Source organism: Dendropsophus ebraccatus, chromosome 7, assembly GCF_027789765.1.
Source record: "Dendropsophus ebraccatus isolate aDenEbr1 chromosome 7, aDenEbr1.pat, whole genome shotgun sequence".
Lineage (NCBI taxonomy): Eukaryota > Metazoa > Chordata > Amphibia > Anura > Hylidae > Dendropsophus > Dendropsophus ebraccatus.
The window spans coordinates 108,837,895-108,857,170 of record NC_091460.1 but is presented as its reverse complement, the minus strand read 5'-3'; the positions used below and the strand labels follow the sequence as shown (position 1 = coordinate 108,857,170).

Sequence of the window (19,276 nt, the reverse complement as noted above, 5' to 3'; positions counted from 1 at the left end):
ACTTCCTGGAGAGGGGTCAGAAGGTTAAAGACAGGGAAGGGGGCAGATAGCTGATTGAAGCACATTACAAAGTTATATAAGAAAAAGTTTTTCACCAGAGTTGTCCTCAAATTAGATTTGTTTCAAGGGGGCCAAGGGGGCCAATCTATGCCCTCATTTTTTTTTTGTTTACAGAAACAGAGTGGCTGTAAGTCATTACTTATCTTGGTTTAAGTTAGTGGGTCCAAAAGATGCCACTGAAGCTAGTAAGATCAGCTGCAGGTTGCCATCCTGGGGTCCGCACCTCTCCACACGGGGTCTGCTGCTTATACCACAGGGGACATCACAGGGATATGGGGTCCGCACCTCACGCCTTACAGGATCTGCTGCTGATACCACAGGGGACATCACAGGGATATAGGGTCCGCACCTCACGCCTTACAGGATCTGCTGCTGATACCACAGGGGACATCACAGGGATATAGGGTCCGCACCTCACGCCTTACAGGATCTGCTGCTGATACCACAGGGGACATCACAGGGATATAGGGTCCGCACCTCACGCCTTACAGGATCTGCTGCTGATACCACAGGGGACATCACAGGGATATAGGCTGCTGATAACACACAGGGGTCAACAACAACTCCTCACACTGTGGGGTTGATGACAAAAGATGTCAAATACTTTGAGACAACTTATTGTATTTCATACTATTGATCACTAAAGAGGAAATACATTCCACCACAAATCATAACATTTAAGGTCACATGAGACTACATACCTGTTTACTTCTCATAACATATTATCGATTTAGGGTATGTAGGGTCAACCCGTCTGGCTTAGTGATTTTAATGATTGGCAGCAAAATACCAAATAATTATTTGCATTAAATGTACAAATAAAATAAACAAGAGGCAATTCCAAACATGAAATCTTCCAGACCGTGTAATCAGAATAGGGTTCCAAACAAGTTTTGTGCAACAATAGCGGTCAAAAAAGTGCAAATGACAGTGCAGATGAGAGGCTATGTGTGTGGAAGAACACATCGTCTGGATTTACTCACAGTTCACCACCAGAATTGTGTCTATCTGCCGTGTGTCCTTAGTATATCCCATTTAGCTACCCTCACTGTGGACCATCCTAATACGTAACATCAGCCCAACAGTCTATATGTAAGCAACTTTACATTATTGCACAATATCACTCTAATCGTTATTTATCTTACCCATAATCATACACGTCTGGTCAGTTCCCCAACGCACGTTTTGCGATCATAAAGCGATCTTTTTGCTTCCTCAGGGGGCCTTTCCTATTCTATCATGTGGGCTCTCTTTTATACGCTGATTCGCTGATGTCATCCCTACTTCCGGATCTGTTGGCACATGCGCGGATGATTCCTGGAAATCACACCACGTCATCCATGGCGTCCGGCGGCGCGCCGATGCCCAAGACCGATATTGCCAAAAGTCATAGGCGCGTCACCTATAGGCAGCGTCCAGGTCTTACATCAGCGCATGCGCACATCCGTGTTCAGGGCTATTGCGTGGCTTACTATTTTGATGTTAGAGAGAAATATTATGGATCACCACTAACCTATACTGGGTAAAGAGAGAAGGGGAGGGCAAATTAAAACATATATTACATTTATATACATAAATGTGAATAATTATATTCTATATAATTCCAAAAAACTGTAAGCAAAATACCAAGTGCATAAGACTCCAACTACTGGAAAATAAGGTGCAAATCTGTAAACATATGTAAAGTGCATAAATCTCCAACTGCTGGAGAATAAAGTGCCAATATCATCAAAAAACAAGTGTTAGTGCAAAAGATTTTTCATTAACAAAAGTGCTACAAAGTTAATATCATCATGATACATAAATCAATTTCATGTTTGGAATTGCCTCTTGTTTATTTTATTTGTACATATAATGTTGTTAATAAAGATATCTAATTTTTATACAGGTGTTGATATAAATTCTGTAGATATGTATATTATAAGGGATCTCCGTGGTTACTAGATGGGATGGGGGTAAATTGTAAAACATTATCACTGGGTAGTGTGTTCCCACCATCCGCTGTACTTGTACAAATAATTAATTGCACTAAATATCTAACTAATGTTCTTTTAATAGGAGAAGAGCCGCGACTCAAAAGACCATAACATCTCATGGAGTGATAATTGCCAGACGGATGGTGATAGGTATAGTGGAATATTTGAATTACTGTATATATCTGTGTCGCTGAGGTGATCTTGGAGTCTATGACACGGGCGGAGGCGCTCACATCCGCAAGCGGGCGCGAGCGACGGATTACGCGACTGAGTTTCCGTCTGTTTTAAGCAGTGTGCACATACCCTAACTCCAATGCCCTTCACCAAGATGGCGTCTTGCTGATGCGCGTCACCTGCGCATGCGCCGACGGTCTCCTCCTTGCATATTCCATGCTTTCGATGACAGCGCTCTGCGCCCAACCCAGAAGTGGAGTCTGTATGCGCCAATACTGACAGCGGGCATCATTGTTAATTGCCACCAGGTGAGATAATTACATATAAAAGACCCACACTCTCCCACTCCATCGCTCCTTGTCAAAGCGGTTGCGAAACGCGTTGGAGTGTGGAGTGGTGGAAACCAGTACAACATGGCCACTGGGTCAGTATATTGGTAAAAGGGCTGCAGTGAGCTGGGGGCAGTATATATATTTTTGGGGGTGGGATTGGGCTTGGATGTGGGACACACAACATAGCTTACAACATTGGTTTGTTTACAGCCCAAGGGCATAGTGTAGTCTGTGACGTATATACTGTTTACTTATTTAACATATTGCTGCTATTGGGCTGTGCAATACAAGTGGATTGTGCAATTTTGTTATTTATGCTGCTATTAGATCACTGTTCCTGACGTGGAATTTTGTTTTCTGCCTATCCTGTTACTTGTACTATATGTGAATTACATGCCATCCTGTGACCTGTAGTCTTTCATGATTGCAGTAAGGTTCTTTTGTACTGGATTCCCCCCATTGGTTTTTAACATGCATTATGAGTTTATGGTTTTATGGGAGGGCTATTTTTTGTCTTGATTAAACAATAAACTAATTGATTTAATTTAACAGTTGTTATTGTGGAGATTTTTTTGTAGGTTTAATAGTATTTAATAGTATTGTAAAAAACTGTAAAAAATGTTTGATTTTGATGTTCTGATATAGGTTATAAATTTATAACTATAGGTTATAAATATAAAAATATTGACTGGTGTTTGCAATAGACGTCCTAAAATAATTGTCATGATCATTATTTTGAAATCCGCGCAGACAACGTCCGTCATTTTATACACTGTGTGTATTGGACGTCCGTCACTCCATTGACTTCAGTGCATTGCATTGAAGTCAATTACATCGCGGCAATAACAGGCGTCTTTTTAAATAGAAAAAGTGGCCCCTTTTCTGTTTTTTGACGTCATGTGAACACAGCCATAAACTGTACATGTGTTTGTTCAGCCATTGTAGTTATGCTTTAAAAAGAGAACAAAAGGATCAGTTGCAGACTTTTTTTTTAGAGATAAGCAAATCACTCATCTAAACAACTTACCAATAAAACAAAGTGATTCTCTTCATTTAGACAAGCAATTCGCTCATCTTTAATTTTATTTTTCTTAGGGTGGATTGACACATATGGTTGTTTTACAAACATTTTTTTTTTTTTATATATATTTAGGAAGTACATAAGGAAAGAAGAAGGTGGAAACAGTAGGAATAAAGAAACACAACACTTGGTGAGCATCGTTATTGTCAGAGATTGTCAAAGATTCTGGAGCAGTCAGATTTATACCAGCCGCCTGCAATGACTGGCCTCATATATTGTGACCTAAACTAATGGTCTGTTTACACGGAACGATTATGGTTTGAATTTTCACCATAACGATCGCATTCAAGCGATAATTGGCTTGTGTAAACACAGCGAACGATCAAGCGATGAGCGAGAAATCGTTCATTGTGGTCTTTCAACATGTTCTCAAATCATTGTTGGTCGATTGCAAATTTTTTCTAATGATTTATTTCTTCGTCTAAATGCTGATCATTATAAAAAAAACAAATTGTCGCTTCAAAATCGTTAAACAATTGATTGAGCAAATTATCGCTCCGTGTAAACGGACCATAAATTGCAATTGTCACCTGAACTGGAGACAAGTCATGTTGTCTGTGGATGAAAGTGACCATGTTTTTCTAATGTTGGATAACCCCTTTGAAGTATCACAGAGGTATCATGGGAAATCTAGGCTGCATTAGGAAGCCATATGGGTGGGGAGATAGGAATGGAAAATAACCCATGCATGCCACCTAAAGAACTATATGCACCAGAGATACACAGGAACCTCTACAATATGCTCTAGTGATAGCCTATGCTGCACTGTAAGCAAAAAGCAAAAAATCCTGGTGTGTTAAAGAAACAGTAATGTCATAGTTACTAACATCCACTAGATGGCACAAGTGACTTGTAAATTGTGATAACACTGTAATACTGCAAGCACCTTTCTAGAATTCTCTGCGTTGTATACATGGTGTTTATGCCTTAATAAAATGGAAATATAGAGATGATATTTTATGCTTGAATAGCTTGTACAGGTCAATGGGATTGTAACTATCGTGACTTTACAGGTAATGGTAAATGCCGCTCACATTAATATCCAACACTTATAATTGACATACTACTATATTCCGGAAAATTAATAAAAATAGAAAAGCGAGGAGCTCCCTGGTGTGATAACGTAAATGATATAAAACCAGGGGAGTGATGTAAATTGGATCCACTCACCTTATGGAGTTGTGCTCCGAAATAGGCACAACTCTATTCAATGCTTGGTAAAGGGAGTATGCTGCAGCCAGGAGGGAGCCCCAAAGAATGAGTGTGAAAAGATCAGGTAGAATGATCAACATGGGACCAACGGACCAGGGGAATCCCTCTGTATACCGGCACTTATGTAGAATTGGTGCAGAGTAAAGTAACATGTAACTTCACCCTTTTTGGCCCAGCCAGTACAAGAGCGGGCCTTTCTCTAACATAAGCATACAAAACAATGTGCAACTTTTAAATGTAACATACTCAAAATCGGTAATTCACTTCCGGGTCACCAAGCTGAGGTGAGCGGCGCTACTGGAAGTCCATGAAAAGTCAACAAGTTAACAGTGGCATAAATAAATATATAAGTAGAAATGAGGACATTGAGGATATTGCACAATAAAGCATAAAAACACATTCCGTGTTCGCTATTTCTCAAAGAACACCTATTGCCTATCACAATCTCAATCAAACCCGTCGGGAGCCGGGGGCGGAGATCGCATCTGTGTACCAGTGCAGCCCACGAGTCTCAGAGCCTGCGTAGTATATCTTGAGCGAGGGGATTTCAAATATCTTCCCCTCACTCAAGACATACCACTCCGTGAGCAGTATTTTTAGTACAAGTCCCAATGAAGACACAGCAGACCGGCACAATTAACATGCATACAATGGTAAATCTGGGCTAGATCATGCGGTAAGATTTGGGGTGCTCTTCCGTGAAAACGCAATAAGAGCAAACAGAGAGTGTAGCAGTCAAGCGGGGACGCCGCTCAGCAACTGATTGTGTGACAGCTGTTTCCCACGCGCATGCGTGATTCTTCAGACACACGGTGAGTGCCTTCACCATTCTTTTTCTTATGATAGAGTATTTTTAGTACATTGCTTTAAAGGGGTTATCCAGCGCTACAAAAACATGGCTACTTTCCCCCTACTGTTGTCTCCAGTTTGGGCGGGGTTTTGAAACTCAGTTCCATTGAAGTAAATGGAGCTTAATTGCAAACCGCATCTGAACTGGAGACAACAGTAGGGGGAAAAGTGGCCATGTTTTTGTAGCGCCAGATAACCCCTTTAATGAAGTTATATTACTTTCTAATGCAACTTCATTGAAATAAATGTATACTTTTATTGTTTACATATCAATTTCAATTGAGTGGCAGCAGTAGAGGGCGACACGGTCCCCTCTGCTGCCACCAAGAATCGTGTGGGGGACTGCGGGGCTGTCTAATACCTGCAGTTCCCAATCCTGACAAGCGTTGCCACATTGCACTATTAAAATAGAACAGATTCCGCCCTTCAGTGTACAGTATAAGGCTATGTTCACAAAACATATTTTTTTTCATATTTCTACGTTGGCTTGCTGTCTATGGGGTATAGTAGTATACGTAGTACATAGTATACGTTCCGTCCGGGATCCCTAGCGGCGCCACAAACAACTGACATGTCATTTTTTTGCGGTAGCTATTCAATGAATAGCGGCTGCAGAAAGCTCTGTCAGTGCACACTTTGAAGCGAGTGTCTCCGGCCGCAAGCTTCATAGTGTGCTGTGGTGAGTACTGATGCGGGCGCGTGCTGATGCGACCGCATCAGAACTCTGGGGAGAAAGATCATCTGGATGGTACTGCAGTGATGATCTTTTCAGAGACCGGCCTGGTCACGGAACAGCCGGTCTCTTACGCCATGTGAGCACGGCCTAAACTTGTAATATGGTTGCCATGTGATAAGACAGTCCTTTATTTAGGAATGCAGTCTTTTTAGCCTCCTTTGTTTCATTTTGCAATGTTTGCATTATAGTAGTTGTAACTAGTTTTTCCTGATTAAATGTTATTAATTTTTTGGGGAGGATAATGAAAAAATATATTTTGCCTGCATTTATTTATTTTTTTATTGCATTTTAACCTGTCCCAACCCTTGAAGTCCAATTATCGCATGGATCAAATGGGGTAGGTATAATGCAGCCCCAGAAGCCAGGCCTGTGTCATAACCAGCGGGTACCGATTGCCTTCTGGTGCTGGCAATCGTCAGTAATGAATGACATTGAAAATGACTTCAATGCTATTCTTTCAATTTTTCAAACAATGGTCAAGAGGTCCATTTGGCACCTCAGTGATATAATCGCACAGGCCAACCATCTCTCACTGACTTTCTCTGCTGTGACCAACTTTACAAGCCGAGTGCCGATCTAACAGATCAGTATAATGTAAATGCAGTATAATGATCTGTTATAAGCAATCGAGTGACTGCTTAAAATAGATCTCTGGGGGGGCTTAAAAATTTTGTAAAAAAAGTTAAAATTGTTTTTTTTAAAACCCTAAAAAAAATTCCCCATTAAAAAAATGTAAATATACAAAAAAAAATTTAAATGTTTGGTTTTGCGCACAATAATTATCCAAACTATTAAATTATAACTTTCCGGATCCGGCACAGCCAATAGCGTAAATGCAAAAAAATACTAAACTGCTGATTTTTGGTCACATAACAGAAAAAAAACATCATTATGTTATATTTTAGCAAATGTGCTACCAACAAAAACTACAGATCACTGCACAAAAATGAGCCTTCCCACAGCCCTGTAAATGTAAAAATATAAAAGTTATAGAGGTCAGAACATAGAAATAAGGATTTTTTTAAAGGTTTTATTATTTTTTACAAAAACAAAAACTACCCAAAAATGGTATTGCCGTATTTGTACTGACATGTAGAATAATTTTCCCATTGGATCTTCTATTATTGTGATTAGCGCTCGATCTGACCTGTGATACTGGAGTGGAGGAGATTTGGTGATTTGACTGCGGCATAAAATGGATTAAACTGCCACGATCGGAGGCTTCTCTGGACCTGGCAGTTATTGGGGATAGTCAGTATGACAGCCTAGCTGCCATTAGCCCGCCAAAGAAGACCTGTACCTGGCTGTATTAGGCTGCCACCGTATATGATGACCACTATAAAAACATGAATGGTCGCTAAGGAGTTACTACATGTTACATGTGAGCTTGTGTGCAGCAGATACTATCATTGTAATGATCATTTATCATGTTCCTCTGCATTTAATACTACATATTTCCTTTTAACTATTAAGGATGAAAAAGAATCAAATGTGATGGTTGGGAGCTCTTCGGGGAATGGTACTCACAAAAATGGAAGGTAAATGACATAAAATTTGTTTATTTGAAGCTCACAGTAAATTGTCTAAGTCTGTGTTCACACGTTGCAGTTTCTTTTTAGTACTGTTACGGTAAAAGCATCATTTCATCATATTCTTCATGTATTTTGCCCACTCTTTCATCCGTTGTATTACATTACATGACATTGTGCATGCCCTGTTTTGGCTTAGGCCATGGTTTACAACATTAAGATGATTATATAGTTTACATTGCAGTACAGTGCAATTCTACTCACAAGTGTAATTTTTAATTACCATTTTTATCATGTTGACTGCCCTTATGTTTTGTAGTATTGTGCCTATGTTAATTAGTAAATGCATGCTGGAGTCAGAACTGTTTAGTTAATTTTTGGATGATAAGACATTCTGTTTTCTCTCCAGCAAAAGAACTGACTTGAATACAGACATTATTGTTGCCTGCTATCAACATCTGGCAGATTTGCTCAGTAAATTAGAATGTAAGTTTATGCATTTTACAGGCTGAAACATTATGTAAAATGTGGGCTGCATTTGTGTCGCTTCATTATTCCTTTGTCCTTTTCAAGGTCTTAAGATGAATAATGTTAGATTGGATAACGAAAAAGAAAAGATTCTAAAATTTCTTATAAGGACGATAAAGGATTTCCAGGTAAGAACAGTATAGACAAAGGATATACAGTTACACCGAGATTATATTTCCATGCCATATGCTTAGTTTTTAATAAAATATGTATAACAAAGTAAACCAAGGCTAAAGTAGTAGTCTTATTTCAAACAGCTTCTCATCTTATGAAATTTAATTGCATACAAGATCACACAAAATTCACACAATAGAGCAATATCAAAGTATTATCTGTGCTAAGAAGGACACAATATATATCTATATCATAAAAATCAAAGTCTTTCTGTCTGTCCTTCTGTCTGTCTGTCTGTCCTCTATAGACTTCCAAACGCCTGAACCGTTTGACCCCAAATTTGGCACCCAGATACATTGGGTGCCCGGGAAGGTTATTGCGAAGGTCCCATCCCCGCCACATGTACAGGAGGGGAGGGGGAGGGGAAAGAGAGGCGCCCCATAGAGATGAATGGGAAAATCTCCTCACTGCAAACACAGGTGATATAATTAGCTGCAGCAGACACGGCAGTTGGAGCCTTAGCAACCAATAGGATTACTGCTTTCATTTTCACAGGGAGCAATGGTTGCTAGGGAAGCTGCCTCACAACATCCACAGTAATAACTGGTAGACCCCCTACTCCATCTATACAGTACATGTATATACAGGACCCCCTACTCCATCTATACAGTATATGTATATACAGGACCCCCTACTCCATCTATACAGTACATGTATATACAGGACCCCCTACTCCATCTATACAGTACATGTATATACAGGACCCCCTACTCCATCTATACAGTACATGTATATACAGGGCCCCCTACTCCATCTATACAGTACATGTATATACAGAACCCCATACTCCATCTATACAGTACATGTATATACAGGACCCCCTACTCCATCTATACAGTACATCTATACAGGACCCCCTACTCCATCTATACAGTACATCTATACAGGACCCCCTACTCCATCTATACAGTACATGTATATACAGGGCCCCCTACTCCATCTATACAGTACATGTATATACAGGACCCCCTACTCCATCTATACAGTACATGTATATACAGGACCCCCTACTCCATGTATACAGGACCCCCTACTCCATCTATACAGTACATGTATATACAGGGCCCCCTACTCCATCTATACAGTATATGTATATACAGGACCCCCTACTCCATCTATACAGTACATGTATATACAGGACGCCCTACTCCATCTATACAGTACATGTATATACAGGACCCCCTGCTCCATCTATACAGTACATGTATATACAGGGCCCCCTACTCCATCTATACAGTACATGTATATACAGGACCCCGTACTCCATCTATACAGTACATGTATATACAGGACCCCCTACTCCATCTATACAGTACATGTATATACAGGGCCCCCTACTCCATCCATACAGTACATGTATATACAGGGCACAACAGGTATACCAAACTGTGACTGGGTAACACTGCTACACCAGACCTGACCAATACCGCCATACTGTGCTGGATAACACTGTCATACCAGACCTGACCAATACCGCCATACTGTGACTGGTTAACACTGCCAGACCTGACCAATACCGCCATACTGTGACTGGATAACACCTCCATACCAGACCTGACCAATACCGCCATACTGTGACTGGGTAACACCGCCACACCAGACCTGACCAATACCGCCATACTGTGACTGGATAACACTGCCACACCAGACCTGACCAATACCGCCATACTGTGACTGGATAACACTGCCACACCAGACCTGACCAATACCGCCATACTGTGACTGGATAACACTGTCATACCAGACCTGACCAATACCACCATACTGTGACTGGATAACACTGTCATACCAGACCTGACCAATACCGCCATACTGTGCTGGATAACACTGTCATACCAGACCTGACCAATACCGCCATACTGTGACTGGGTAACACCGCCACACCAGACCTGACCAATACTGCCATACTGTGACTGGATAACACTGCCACACCAGACCTGACCAATACCGCCATACTGTGACTGGATAACACTGCCACACCAGACCTGACCAATACCGCCATACTGTGACTGGATAACACTGTCATACCAGACCTGACCAATACCACCATACTGTGACTGGATAACACTGTCATACCAGACCTGACCAATACCGCCATACTGTGCTGGATAACACTGTCATACCAGACCTGACCAATACCGCCATACTGTGACTGGGTAACACCGCCACACCAGACCTGACCAATACCGCCATACTGTGACTGGATAACACTGCCACACCAGACCTGACCAATACCGCCATACTGTGACTGGATAACACTGCCACACCAGACCTGACCAATACCGCCATACTGTGACTGGATAACACTGTCATACCAGACCTGACCAATACCACCATACTGTGACTGGATAACACTGTCATACCAGACCTGACCAATACCGCCATACTGTGCTGGATAACACTGTCATACCAGACCTGACCAATACCGCCATACTGTGACTGGATAACACTGCCATACCAGACCTGACCAATACCGCCATACTGTGCTGGATAACACTGTCATACCAGACCTGACCAATACAGCCATACTGTGACTGGATAACACCGCCATACCAGACCTGACCAATAACGGCAAACTGTGACTGGGTAACACCGCCACACCAGTCCTGACCAATACCACCATACTATGACTGGATAACACCATCATATCAGACCTGACCAATACCGCCATACTGTGCTGGATAACACTGTCATACCAGACCTGACCAATACCGCCATACTGTGACTGGATAACACCGCTATACCAGACCTGACCAATACCAATATACCGTGACTGGATAACACCGCCACACCAGACCTGACCAATACCGCCATACTGTGACTGGATAACACCCCCATACCAGACATGACCAATACAGACACACTGTGACTGAATAGCACTGCCATACGGGTAAATACAACCCTGCAGGTATACAGGACACTACAGGTATACAGGATCCCAAAACTATACACTACAAGTGCACGGGACCTCCACAAAACTATATACTACAGGTATACAGGACCCCAAACTTTACACTACAGGTATACAGGACCCCAAAACTATATACTACAGGTATACAGGACCTCCACCAACTATATACTAAAGGTATACAGGACCTCCACCAACTATATACTTCAGGTATACAGGACCTCCACCAACTATACACTACAGGTATACAGGACCCCAAAACTATACACTACAAGTATACAGGAACTCCACCAACTATATACTACAGGTATATAGGACCCCAAACTATACACTACAGGTATACAGGACCTCAAAACCATACACTACAGGTACACCAACTCTATAATACAGGTTCGGGGGTTCGTCAAAGCGGCACTAAGCCGCGAAACTGCGGTCACCCACCTTGTCTCCCCCGCTCCCCCTGCGCACAGCAATAAAAGCCGGATGGTCTGAATACACTGCTGGTGAGTGCCTCCTTTTATCCTTTATTCATTGTTCTATAATACAGGTATACAGCACCTTCACCAACTCTATACTACAAGTATACAAGACCCCAAATATACTACAGGTATACAGGAACTCCACCAGCTATATACTACAGGTATATAGGACCCCAAACTATACACTACAGGTATACAGGACCTCCACCAACTCTATACTATAGTTATACAGGACCCCCGAACTATATACTACAGGTATACAAGACCTCCACCAATTATACACTACAGGTATCCAGGACCCTCAAACTATAAACTACAGGTATACAAGACCTCCACCAACTATACATTACAGGTATACAGCACCAACTATATACTACAGGTATACAGGACCGCCGAACCATACAGTACAGGTATACAGGACCTTCACCAACTGTACACTGCAGGTATACAGGACCTCCCTCAACAATACACTATAGGTATACAGCCCCCCAACTATGCACTACAGATATGCGAGACCCCTAAAAACTATACATTGTGGGTATACAGAACCCCTCCAACTATGCACTACAGGTATACACTAATTCCACTGATTAACTCAGATGAAACAATACCTTTAGCTTGGCCTCCTGGGCACCTTAGAACAAATCTAATTAACACACTGACACTTTATACCCGGGCAGCGCCGGGTACATTTTCTAGTTATATATATATATATATATATATATATATATATATATATATATAGTCATGCCAAGAGCAGCTCATTAGTCAATGTTGAAAGAGCATATAATGAGAATGTCAACTAAGACTGAGGGTTGTATTGAAAAGAAAACTCTGGGGAAAACAAAAAATACAGTGTTTATACTTACCTGTCTTCATGCCCCCGCAGTGCTGCATCACTACCTTGCTCTTACCGTCTGGTCTTCATTTTCTCCCGTGTTCTGTTGTCATCTTGACATGGCGGGAAGGGTCCAACCAGCTTGTCAGTGACTGCAGCAGTGTCCCACCCCACTCACTGACTGGCTGAGTGGGCATTCCTGACCAGGTCATGACGTTGCAGGAGCAGAAGATGCAGAGGCCGACAGGGGTCCACAAGAGGTGAGGGAGCGTTGCAGGAATAAGTAAGAAGTATACATGCCTAATTACAGTGTCGGACTGGGGTAACTGGGGCCCACCTTAGGAAATGATCCTGGGGGCCCACCAATGAACAACCAGTGAGAAACAACATGTCAGTCAGTGTTTGTGCAGGTTCTAAAGCTGGGGGCCCACCGGAGGATCCTCCAGTCCTCTGGTGGGCCAGTCCGACACTGCCTAATTATGTTCCCGCACCCCCCTGCCTGTACTGGACTCTACTTAAAGTCTACAGCAGGTTCATCTTCATGGCGTTGCCCTTCTGATCAGTCTGACACATTGTGCATTGAGTGACTGTCTCAAGATGCACAATTATTATTGAATCTTCCACATTATGGTCTATTGTATATTCTAATATTTCTTTAACATTTTATATTTTAGGACTGTAAAGTAAATAGTGAAAATAGCAGAGAAAAAGTGGAAGAACTCCTGAATGAACGCATGGGCCTGAGAGAAAACTATCATAAAAGAATTAATCAGGTACATTAGTTTCACCTAACAAAAATCTCCTTGATTTCAATGGGAGACAGGGAATACAACAGAAAAAGGAGTGACATGTCACTGTGCAGTGGCGCTCTAAAGCTCCAGTGGAAATTAAAGGGGTACTCTGGCTGAAAAAAAATCTCAACATAGTGCTATCTGCTGTCCAGAGCAGTAGAAAATTCCCATAGAAAACCTTTACTGCTTTGAACAGTTCCTGACATGGACAGAGGTGGCAGCAGAGAGCACTGTGTCAGACTGGAAAGAATACACCACTTCCTGCAGGATATAAAGCAGCTGATAAGTACTGGAAGAGTGAAGATTTTTAAATAGAAGTAAATTACAAATCTGTATAACTTTCTGACACCAGTTGCTTTGAAAGATTTTTTTTCCCGCTAGAGTACCCCTTTAATGGGAGCTTCAGGACCAGACTCTGCTGCACTCTCTGGCTTGGAGAAAACCCACAGTACAGTGTCTTTATAAGCCCATGCTCTGGTTTTCTCATGCCGCTGTAATGTGCTGTGCTCACTGCCATCACTGTTGCGGCCAGTTATGGATTATGGATTGCGGTCTCTGAAAGCTGTTTATTACTACAATAGGTTACAGCTGTCATAATTGAACTGAAACATCTTAGACAGGCGTATGATGGCCTTCTGAGACATTCTCAAAATCCAGATGATAGGAAGGCAGTACAGTGGATAAGCAGAGTACATGCACTTAAGGTAAGATGACAGAATACCACGTGAGCTGCAGAATACATCGGGGTAAAATAGCCCTTTGGCCATTACCTATATATACTGAGGAGGAGAGTTATCAAACATGGTGTAAAGGGAAACTGGCTCAGTTGCCCCTAGCAACCAATCAGATTCCACTTTTCATTCGTCACAGACTCTTTGGAAAATGAAAGGTGGAATCTGATTGGTTGCTAGGGGCAACTGAGCCAGTTTCACTTTACACCATGTTTGATAAATCTCCCCTTGTAAGTGTAAAATCTGCTAAAATCATGTGTACTAAACAATGTTTTCAATTTTAGGATTCATTGAAAATAGTTTTAGAAAATCAAAGCCGGAATCCACTGCCTTCGATGAAGAACTATTAGTAAACAAAAGGAGACAATATATTCAATAAACCAGTTATTGACTAGTATTATGCATGAACTTCTGGGCTTGTAAACTTTTTTTAGGGAGTGTTTTACTATTTTTAATAGAACACACCTGGAAACCTATCTAATAAAAATACATATTGTGTGTTGGTTATCACCTGTATATTTTACCTGAATGAAATGAATAAATCCTGGATATAATCATTACGTAGGCCATATCATTTATAGGTAGAGACATGGACCACATTTATCAATCTGTGCGAAGCAAATGCTGGAACAACCACAGCTCAGGATTCACTTTACGGGTGCCTTTACACGTACCGTATCGCTGCGTTTTTATCGCTGCGTTTTTGGTGCGATTTTTACATGCGCGTTTTGATTTTCACATGATTTTTATGTGAAAATCAAAACTCACATGTAAAAATCGCACCAAAAATGCAGCGATAAAAACGCAGCGATTAAAACGCAGCGATACGGTACGTGTGAAGCTACTCTACCAGTGCTGGTTAAAGGGGTTATCCAGTGCTACAAAAACATGGCCACTTTCTTCAAGAGACAGCCTCACTCTTGTCTCCAGCTTGGGTGTAGGTTTTGCTACTCGGTTCCATTGAAGTGAATGGAGCCTAACTGCCAACCACACCTGAACTGGAAAGTTGTATTGTCTCTGGTAGAAAGTGGCCATGTTTTTGTAGTGCTGGATAACCCCTTTAAAGAGCTTATCCAGCAAAAATATTTTACTTTCAAATCAACTGGTTTCAAAAGGTTATACAGATGTGTAATTTACTTCTATTCAAAAGTATTGCAGTACTTATCAGCTGCTGTATGTCCTGCAGGGAGTGGTGTATTTTTTCCAGTATGACACAGTGCTCTCTGCTCACACCTCTGTCTGAAACAGGAACTGTCCAGAGCAAGAGCAAATCCCCATAGAAAACCTCTCCTGCTTTGGACAGTCAGCAGAGACCACTGTGCTAGACTGAAAAGAAAACATGTCCTGCAGGGCATACAGCAGCTGATAAGTATGGGAAAACTTGACTTAACTTTCCTAAACCAGATGATTTGAAAGAAAATGATTTTCAGCATACATTCTAGGCCTTAAAAGGGTTTTTCTCGGAAAATATGGTCGCTGGAACAGTTAATGCAGACAAGATTTTCAGGATCACGTGACTCACCTAGCTGCAATTTCAGAGCTTCCGCTTACTTCCTGCTCTCCTGCTTATGGATGCAGTTATGTCAGCTTTTGTCCGTCAAGAAAGACAGCAAAACTCCTTGATGCTTGCGCAGTATGATTCCATAGTGTTCACACTATACATGCGCTAGTAAGTCTGGGTACGGGTACGTCATTGTACCTGTGCTTAGAAGCTAAGCATGCGCCACATGCATCCCAGATTTTGTCAGCTCTACCACTCATTGGCTGTCTGGCGCTGCAGCTTGATTGGCCACTATGGCACCAGACAGCCAATGAGGCAAAGTTAGCATGAGCACAGCAGGATGTAAACATATACCTCACATGCGTCAATCAGAAACTGATCTTTCTCCATTCCTAGGAGATACAATGGGGGCCTGCACAGAGAACCCGCACTGCCTTAATCTAGCCGTGAAAGAGGGGCGTATCAATGATCATTAAGAGGATAAGATATGATGCGCTGTGATTGGCTGCTGTGGGCAAATTACAACAGTTTTTGTTTTACTCACATTTATTAATCTGCACTTTAGCTTTCATTCCCAATATATTATATATTTGATTTGACAATCTACCATATTCCAAACTGTGCCAAATTTTTGTGCAGCCTGTAAATAGGATTTAAAAATACACCAATTATGTATGGTATGGAGTCGGTTTTTTAGAGTGTCTCATAGGTATGCAAGTGAATTTAATGAGCTAGTGTAAATTAATTGGAAAGATTTATTTAAGTAAAGGATGATTTAGAGAGTTCTGAAAATGGTTGCAGACTACAGATGTTACCTAGGGCACATTTGTCATTTTGAATGTCTTTACAGAGATGCAGAAGTGAGAATCAAAATTTTACAGATTCTCTGCCTGGCTAAAATATAGGGTGCATGCATTGTAAGGTTATGTGCAGACTTCTTTCTTTTTAAGAAAAGAACAGTCACTGATAGTAATGAAATCAGCATCTGTTCTTTTCTGCAGGGGCAGCATTACATTGAATTCAATGCAATGCCACCCACTGTTTTTTCTTTTAGAACAGGCGTTAAAATAATGAACATGCCTATAATTTACAATAGCTGTTCACACAATGTAAAGTACGGCCAGTAGCCTTACTTTACATTGTAGTGAACGGTAAACTGATTTGCTGGCACACCCAACGGTGTCCGCAAGTCACTTTTAAAAAATCATGTTCCTGCAGCCGATACAGCAGTATGGGCTGCAGGAACGTGCCAAACTCCCCCCTAAGCGGCCCTAAGTATAACACCGTCCGTTGTTATGCCTAAAACTGATAAAATATTCCAAATATTCACTTTTGTCACAAACCTGCCTAGAATTAATACTGTATAGCTTGTGGTCAAAATAAAATATGCAAACAAACCAATAAAAATTATTTAAATCAAACTACATGATATGTGTACGTGTATTTTAATAAAATTTATACAATATTAAAAAAGATCATAGAATAAAAAGAAGAGCTATAACCATACAAAACAGTCATTGGTACATAGTGTAAAACACTAAAATGTTTAAAGTGCATAGTCCCCATAAACATAATCCTTGGGTTCTTTTTTTTGGCCGTTTCATTCAAGCTTTGTTCCCACAACATCTTTTTCTGGCTGATTTTGGACGGCTGCCAACTTGGCGCCAAAACATGGCCATCCAAAAAAAAACGCCCGCGAAACAGCCAAAAGAAAAAATTGTGGGAGCATAGCCTCAAACTGAAAATGTTTAGATACGTTTTCCCGATTCATAAAACATCATTCTCAGAATAGATACACCTGAACATGGCCCTTTAAGCGAATGTACCACTGGTACATTGCTTTTTTGTTTTTTTCACATGAATAGACCAGTGCCAGCGCTGGGATACCGGTGCCACGGTCCTTTTTTTGAAGCACAGCCCGGTTCCTACGAACAGCGCCGGTCTATTACCATGCACCGGCCGGACATGAAGTACTGGAGGCGGGCCCCCAGTGTGACAATCTGCCCTCCCCTCTGTGACGCAGCTCCATTAATTGTAATGGAGCCGTGTCACCAAGGGGAGGGTGTTTCGTCACACTGGGGGCCTGCCTGCTTCCAGTGCTTCATGCCCGGCCGCTGCTCGGCAATAGACCGGCGCCATGCGCGAGAAGCGGGAAGTAGGCTGTGGTTCAAAAGAAGGACCGCGGCACCAGCATCCTTGCAGCGCTGGTCTATTCATGTAAGAAATAAAAATGCAATGTACCAGTGGTACGTTCACTTTAAGATTGGTAATGCTGAACTGATGTACACATCAATACCTCTCTAATAACTGCATGCTTACACATGAGAAAGGTGTACTCATTGGCATACTGTACAATGAATCCACCAATGGGAGTTTGAAGGTCAGGCTTCTTTGAACCTACATAAGGCAGTGTCTGCAGGCATGTCGGGAAAGTGCTGCTTAGGGACATCCTTGGGGTCCCATTTAAAAAAAAGTGTACCATGCTATTCCATCCAGCAGAGCCTGCCACATACATCCTGAATGGAAGCCAAACATCGTGTATATGGAGTTCTATGGATCTAGTAATGCATGCACTGCGACCTGTCCAAAGCAGCCTTGGAAACCAATATCCATTGGCATATGAAAGAGCTTTTCTCCCTGCACTAGGTGTCACTGTTCACTTACTGGTATGGTGAGATTGAGACAGGTACTTCTCAGAAAATACACAGCATTATTTTAACTTGGTGATTTTTACAACTAGTGACCAGGGCACAAATGGAATTGCTCCATGTCTGTGGAATTGTCCACTCACAAAGAAACCGTTAGCAGCTGGCACCACTCCTAGCAAAATCCAGATGGTGTGAACAGTGACCAAGAAACAAATGTTGTGCACTGATATAATCCAATGGTGCTTTAGCGATGTCCATGCAGCCCTTGCCCAAACACTTGACACTTTACCTCCCAGTCTTCTCTCCTGCGCCTACAGGCTGCTCAGATGCGGCAGCTGCCAGGATCGGAAAGCCGCAGAGCACAGGAGAGAAGACTGGGAGCGGGGAGAGGTCAAGTGTTTGGGAAATCGATGATTTTAGGTCCAAACCTAAATCAATGATCAGCCGATGGTCGTTGACATCAGATGATCATTGTCTTTATTACACAGAGCGATTATTGCTCCATTTAATAGGGCCCTTAGAATAAAGCTGCTAAAAGAGGCGCTGTGTATTGGGGGATGCTGCGTATATAGCCAGTGGCTAAAAAGCCAAGTAAGACTGGCTAATAGCTTACTAATAGTAACCAATCACAGCACAGCTCGAAGAAATACAAAACGTTTTGTCTGTTGGAAGATTCCCCCCCCCCCCATGGGTGGCACTGTAATCCAAACCAGACCTGCATAATGGTGG

General features: G+C 41.8%; 1 protein-coding gene across 1 annotated transcript in view; it reads left to right on the top strand.

Moving 5' to 3' along the window:
• Nucleotides 1-14,958, top strand: part of LOC138797667 (girdin-like) — a 53,718-nt gene extending 38,760 nt beyond the window's left edge. Inside the window, exons 9-16 of the mRNA XM_069978120.1 lie at nucleotides 2,119-2,186; nucleotides 3,696-3,753; nucleotides 7,894-7,958; nucleotides 8,359-8,435; nucleotides 8,523-8,605; nucleotides 13,551-13,649; nucleotides 14,249-14,371; nucleotides 14,683-14,958. Of these exons, the coding sequence (XP_069834221.1) occupies nucleotides 2,119-2,186; nucleotides 3,696-3,753; nucleotides 7,894-7,958; nucleotides 8,359-8,435; nucleotides 8,523-8,605; nucleotides 13,551-13,649; nucleotides 14,249-14,371; nucleotides 14,683-14,748 (639 nt within the window). The 3' untranslated portion in view covers nucleotides 14,749-14,958. The remainder of the gene's footprint in view (nucleotides 1-2,118; nucleotides 2,187-3,695; nucleotides 3,754-7,893; nucleotides 7,959-8,358; nucleotides 8,436-8,522; nucleotides 8,606-13,550; nucleotides 13,650-14,248; nucleotides 14,372-14,682) is intronic.
• Nucleotides 14,959-19,276: the final 4,318 nt, after the last annotated feature.